Consider the following 6,901-nt stretch of genomic DNA (forward strand, 5'->3'; position numbering starts at 1 on the left):
AATAGTAGCTCAAAAAACATGAACACAAGTGGTGATTAATATATATATTATATATGTATACTGAATTGTTTCAAAATTAAAAATAAATTTAATTTACTAACCTAGAAACCACATTTCTATTCTTTATTTTCCATTTCCCTAATTATCATTATCACGTACCTTGTAACGATGATATGAATCAATGGTGGTTTTACCTTAAAATCAAGCATTTACAAAGGGGCTTTGTTATTTTTTCATTCTTTTTTGAAACATCAAATGATGGATTTGTCCTTCAAAAAAAAAAAAACTAATGTTGTTGTCACAATGGCATTTCATCTTTTTTGTATGGTTTTTTTTTTATTATTATTACCGGTTTCAATTAGGGACAATTTGGTAACTTAACAAATACAAATATCATTAAAAAAAAGCAGGAGGTACATCTTTGCGCATGTCAGCCCGTGGATTTACATTTCTTTGGATTAGAGTGTGCTGTCGTGTCTTTTGTCTAAAAATGACCAAGCATCATGGTGTCCAAAGCTTCCAATGGCGCCGAAGTTAATGGGGGCGGCCCGTGTTTTTTTTTTTTTTAAAATGTTAATTTCAATCGTTTTTTCTCAGCCTCAGGTTAAAGCGAATATAGGTTCAAGCCCAAACTTTTACTAAGAACTCGGTAAAATAGAGGTAAGGCCTTAAGCTAATCAATGGACTGACATGGGCTAAAAGATTAATTACAAGTTTATTTAAAATATAGTATAAAAATATGATATTATAACTTTAATAATCAAACGTCCAAATTTAAAATTCTCCATTCTTATTTTCTATTAGTAAAAAACAAATACACATAAAATAGTAATGAATTGTACATATTTTAAATTTAAAAGTTTTAATTTAGAAAAATATGTCAAGATATATTATAAAATCATTCATTAATTTTACGTAGTATGTGTTTAGTTATGTGATGTAAAATATCTATTTGTACATGAGTCTTGCTTTTTTTTTCCTAGTTGACAAGGCCGTGTTTTAGATTAAGTTTGGTTGAGTTCATCGAGTTGTTATAAACCTAGCTAGATCAAATAGTTTTATTAAATCAGTATTTTATATAATTCAATTAAAAACCTAATATAACCTGATTTCTATGGCTAAAATGATCAATACAAATATATTTGTTGGGATTTTTGTATTGTTTAAAGATTTTAATTTAACCTGATTTGAATTAGATTCTGAATTAAAATAAAATAAAAAACTGATTAGTCAAAACCCAATTAACCCAATAAGATTTTAAATAACCTCGATCCAAATTTTATCAAGTAATAAAAATGTAATAAAAATAATTGACGTATTAACCAGGATAGGATATTGACATGATAACAGAATCAACTAGATGCTTTTCCAATTCCGTCTCATGACATTGTAACAACTATGATTTTCAGTAATGTTAGTCAACGAATAGCTCCTGTTGATGTGATTTTGTACCATAGTGGTTTTAATTGATGTAAAAAAAAGAAAGAAGAAAGGAGCAGGCAATCATGGTGGTTGCCCAACATAAAAAGTCTTGGGGGGGCAGCCCACCCACCTAAAGAATATCATGCATGGTGTTTCTTGCAGATTGCATGTGTACAAGCTAGAAGAAAAGGGAAAAACGATATCGAAGATCTAACATTTTCGGGGACTATAATGAAACATGAAATCCTCAAAGACATGGACAAATTGCATTGCGACTGCAGACAACCATGTTGGTTCAACAAACAAGAAATAAAGTAATGAATCACTCCACCACAAGAAATGTCCCGACATGAACCCTACAAGAGTCGGCGTGTGTTTATTTAAACACAGTTTGCCGCAAAAAAACATCATTTCTTAATTACAGTTTGAAGTGCAATTGACCGCGTACACAAAGCAGTATGTTTTTCATGGCAAAGGGCATCAAATCAAGGAGATTCTTAGTGAAGATCTCTCCTCTATGTTCTTCTCTGGCTTCATCTTCTGGACGTCACTCGAAAACTTCCGCAGAAGTCCAACATCATTCAATGCTTTGTGCCCTAGAAGGCCAGAATTCACTGAACATGAAGCAAAATTGTTTGTGCTTGCTCAATCATGCTGTTAACTATTCAAGATGCTCGTGTTCTTACTAAAGGCACTCGATAAGAGGTTCAAAACTGATGCTCAGGGTTTTCAAGTGATCAATTCAAACTTCTCAGCTTCACTGTCAATAAGCTTATCACGCACAATTTCTAACCTTTTGTCTTTAACTAACACTCTTGAATAAAGAAATGCAAGATCATAAGAATCTTCAACTAAGGACAAACTTCAGCAAATTCTTAAACGTACAAGACAAAGACCAACACTCGTATCTACATCATCTCTTTTGCTGAGGCAAGGTAAATGAATTTATGAAATGTAATTCAGAAGCTCTAGACCTGGTAAGCGAACACAACTGCACTACTATTGATCAAGCATTTTAAGGCAGAGAAAGAATTGAGAAACACATACGCAAAGCACGTGAGTCTACCATTCAAGTCCACAGCAAAATGCAGATGTAAAACTCAGCTGTTTGCCACAACCCAATACACTACCCCGGTAATTGTAGTCCCTCAAATCCTACCAGCTGAATCAAAATGCCATGACAGGAAGAAAGACAATTTGAAACGTTTTTCCACATCATATGCATAACTGCAAGGAACTAAGAATAGATGGCATAAATTTTCTACGAACAGGCAGACTTCCTTGTCGTTTCAACCGCTCAAAGGAGTTTGACAAGGAGCTGTGAGATTATAAGTGCAATGATGAAGATAAAATTATAGGAAATAATCACAACAGACATCTGGAAGGAATGAAGAGGACATTTCAACGGGCCAAGCATGTCATGCAAATCATATGATAGAGGAACCCAGAGACGGTATGAAACATAATAGCATTATAAAAATTACAGGCAGTACAAAACTCCCAATTAAAGTGAAGAAATCGGCAAAAGGATAACCAAAATAATAAACCAAAAAATTCAAAATGAACTAGAGATTTTACTAGGCCTCAATTCCTATATAATTTACTGGAAAGTCATCAAAAGAAGAGACCCATTGCAAAAGCCAACAATGGCTTCACTTACATTCCACACCTGCTTCAGCAGCACGACGAGGCTTGCTTTTCCGCCTACTTCCATTATGACGAAAACCATTAGACTTGGTTGAGTCATCAGTACTTGATCTGGTTCCAACACCATTTTCTTCCTTTACTGAATCTGGTTTCTCCTTTGCCTGTGAATATCGCTTCCTCTTCTTTCCATTTTCTGCTGCCGGTGGACTTTTTGAATCTTTGCTTGTGATGTCAGTTTTTCCTTTCTCTACATCTTCATCTTCAATTTTTTCAACTTCCTCCTCATCGATGTCATCTTTCAGCGGTTTTTGTGGCCTTCCCCTTCTCTTCTGTGCTGGAATTTTCTCTTCCTCGCCACTTCCAGTATCATCATGATTGCTAACAGTCAACTTCTTTCCTTTTCCTCTGCCTCTACCCATGATTCTATAACCCCGCGAAAGAAAAACTCATACAGATGAAGAATATTTCTGTCAAATCAAAGAAACAAGAGTTAAGCTTTTAATAAAGAAATTTCAATGGCAAGAAGCACACCCGTGGTTTCACAACAGTGAACCATCTGAGCAGAGTTCATGTATCATGCCAGCCAACCAGAAACATGCATTGCAAAGCTTATAGAGATTTCTATTCTATGATCAGTGGTGCTTCATAAAGTGAATAATTTCAAGACTAACCAGCCCAACTCCACTGCTGACATTAACATAAAACCTTGCGTCTGAATCCAGACATGTTTCAAAGATGACTTCACTCTACCTTCCAAATACTTAAATAATAAATGCATGACATCATTTATAGGATTCCAAATGCTTACATGGTTTCACTTATCTTATATTCATAACTTAGTGCGATAGCTCCCTTCCCTTTAATGACCTATTATACACGCATAATGGATTACACAAAGACGCCAAATGCCATTTTCGCAGCTCGATAACCCCAAACAAGAACAGAACTACATATATGAAGCTGAAGACTCATTTCATGTTAAGAACATAGTCTTTACCCCCTATTTGGTTGCAAATACAATACAAAGGACCAACACAATCACAAAGGTTTTTCCTATCAAATGTGTGCTTGAAAGTTAAAATACTCAACTTCTAAAAGATCATCACTTTATCAGAATCAAGGTAGTAAAAGCATAGTTTTCCATGCCCATTAACAATAAGTCATGTCACTAGCTCTTTTTTCATATATTTCCACTACAGCTAAATGCAGAATGAGGGAACATCCATTTCTATATCCTCATCAAAGCAAACAGAACCTGAGGTATTTTAGACAAAAGGATTGAAACAGATATCACACAGCTTCCAATAGCTAGAAACTTAATAACATAAATAACAGTGAAAGTGAAATCAAGAAGAAAAGGCACATCTATATACCGATAACTCAAAATTAAGGGTCACTAATTTGATATCTTGAAAACTGATGAATCAAAGAGTCCAGACTCACAATACTTTCAAAAACCGCACAAAATCTCCTTCAAACCAGTTCAAAGCAAGATCCATGAAAAGCATAAAAATCTCAACTTTCACAATATATAGACATAGTAGAGCTAAATTAATCATCAAAAACAATCTCAAGTAGCTCCTCAAAAGCCACAAACATCAAAAACTAAAAAACCAATACAAATACACAACAAAACATCAAAAATATCTCAAAAACAGAACGGCTAAATGAAACCAACCTGATATTGAGCAAACCTTATTTGCAACTTCAACAAGAAACCCATTACTTTGAATTTGTTAAAGAAAGCAAAAGGCACTCAAAAAGACCAAAACCCAGATAGGTCTTCCTCTTACAGTGACAAAAGCAAAGATTTTTAACACTAAACTATGATCTAAAGAAGAAACACTTGATGCCCAGATCAAGAAACATTGAGATTCCAAAATCTGAAAAAAGAAAAGTACTAAGTACAACTACAAAACATGACCGAAATGAAACACCAAGAGATGGAGGAAGAGACAGAGAGAAGAGTTGATAGATATACGTTGATTGGTTAGTCTATGTGTGTGACTCTCTGTATACTTTGCTGTGATGTAATCTCTCTGTGGGAGTAGGGAGGTGAGTGTAAGGAAAAATGAATTGGAAGGGTATTGTGGTAAATGTGGGTCCAGTGTTTACTATGTTAGTTAGTGGACATACTTTTATTAACTTCGAACTTCTTCTGTCTGATGTTTTATTCAAACTTCAAAAACATGGAGCTCTTGTCTGCCTTGTTTCAAAACGTGAACAGGCGGGCAGGTCGATCCATCTTAGATTAGTTCAGATTAAAAAAATAGAAAAACAAAATAGTTCATCCGGTTAAAATCTTGGGGTAGATTCTGTGTCATGAGTTCATCCGGTTAAGCTCGGCTTATCATCTTTTTTTTTTATTATTTTTTTTATGCTTGAAAGATTTAGAGATCACCCATAACACGAATTTCATCCTAAATTAAGCTTTAAATTGAATTTTAAAACTATGCTTCTCTATGCTATAGTATCTCTTTTCATGTGTGTTGCCTTAAAATCTAAAACACCCCCACCAGATTCTTTTAATTTTCTCTGATTTGTCATACTAAAATAATAATAAAAAAAGAAATCTTGGAGAAGTTGGTTTAAATGATAATGAAAATAACCTTTGTTGTTCGAGAGTTAACTTCATAAAAATATTTTAAGATTTGATCTCGACATTAATACTGTGAAATCTCTCAAAACATAATGTTTTTTTTGGATAGTATATATAATCAATTTATTGTATAAACACATTAGTAGTATCAAAACAAATTTAAAAGAGAAAAAAAATATGACATCCTCCCAAGAATTTGTGTGTATATCCATCAATAAAAATAAATCTAATAAAGTTTTAAACACTTCATCTGTATCTAAGAAAATTCTCCCAACTTTTTTTAAATAGCGTTTGTTTACTGATAATTGTGACAATGAAAAGTGAAAACATGCCCTTTTTTAAATATTAAACCCTTTTTTGTCATTTGCTTAAAGATGAAGTCATAATTTGTCATAATTGTAAAGGCTTTTTGATAGATTAAGCAACTAAAAGGATTCCTATCCCCGATCTCTACATTCAAGCAACTTCAAATAACTCAGAATTCTATAAGCAATATATAGTAAGCCATGTTTTAAACTATTATTGATCACTCCATATTGCTGTAGTGAGATGAAAATAATAACATCAATTGAAGGAATGTCTCAAATACAGTATTTATTTACTGTTAGAAAAATATAAATCATATTTTAATATCTCACTGTAAAATTGGAAAAAAAAGAAAAATAATTTTTTAACAACCTTTTTTTTTAAATATCCTTATTAGCTTGATTGAATTTTGAGTCACGGAAAGTTGAAGGAAGAAGTAATTATCTCCCTTTTTTGTTATTTTCAATTAGGGAATTGATTATGGAAGGATTTAAAAAGTTTTTAGAGTTTTTATTTTTATTTGATAATGAAACGATTTAAGAGTTTTTATGGATGTTTAGGGTGTTAATTTTGACTTAAAATGAACTTATTAAGAAATGGAATTATAGGCTCTAAAGAAATAGATTAATTATTTGGGGAATTACATATTTAAAAACTAGTTGATTGGGATTCTAAAAATTCTGATAAATTGATTGACCGGTTAGCTAAATTGGCTGACTGGTTGTTGTTAGTCGATTGGTTGGTCTAAATCGGCGAACTAGTTGGCTTATTGTAGTGATTGACCGAATTGGTCATTTTTGTCAATCAATTGACCCAACAGTAGGGGTTAATCGAATCTGTTAGGTTTAATTAGTTTGATTTATATTCGGGATCCATCAGGAGAATTAGTTTGTCTTTATAATTACATTTTGGTCTCTAAGTTTAAAG

At 32.8% G+C, this 6,901-nt stretch overlaps 1 protein-coding gene across 2 annotated transcripts; it reads right to left on the reverse strand.

Moving 5' to 3' along the window:
• Positions 1 to 2,871: 2,871 nt before the first annotated feature.
• Positions 2,872 to 5,204, reverse strand: LOC18097262 (uncharacterized). 2 transcript variants are annotated; one of them, XM_024596714.2, is made up of 2 exons: positions 5,051 to 5,204; positions 2,872 to 3,536 (listed from the first exon to the last, which is right to left on the reverse strand). In XM_024596714.2, the coding sequence occupies exon 2, from the start codon at positions 3,486 to 3,488 to the stop codon at positions 3,075 to 3,077; it is 414 nt and encodes a 137-aa protein (XP_024452482.1). In that variant the 5' UTR covers positions 3,489 to 3,536; positions 5,051 to 5,204; the 3' UTR covers positions 2,872 to 3,074. The 2 variants fall into 2 exon arrangements, with proteins under 2 accessions (XP_024452482.1, XP_006386091.2); XM_006386029.3 differs by having other exon boundaries at positions 4,748 to 5,181.
• Between the last annotated feature and the right edge of the window lie 1,697 nt (positions 5,205 to 6,901).

The sequence above is a fragment of the Populus trichocarpa genome, chromosome 3 (genome assembly GCF_000002775.5).
Source record: "Populus trichocarpa isolate Nisqually-1 chromosome 3, P.trichocarpa_v4.1, whole genome shotgun sequence".
Classification (NCBI taxonomy): Eukaryota; Viridiplantae; Streptophyta; class Magnoliopsida; order Malpighiales; family Salicaceae; genus Populus; species Populus trichocarpa.

Excerpts from the sequence above, each read along its gene's own strand:
- LOC18097262 (XM_024596714.2), bottom strand. The coding sequence starts at position 3,488 with ATGGGTAGAGGCAGAGGAAAAGGAAAGAAGTTGACTGTTAGCAATCAT.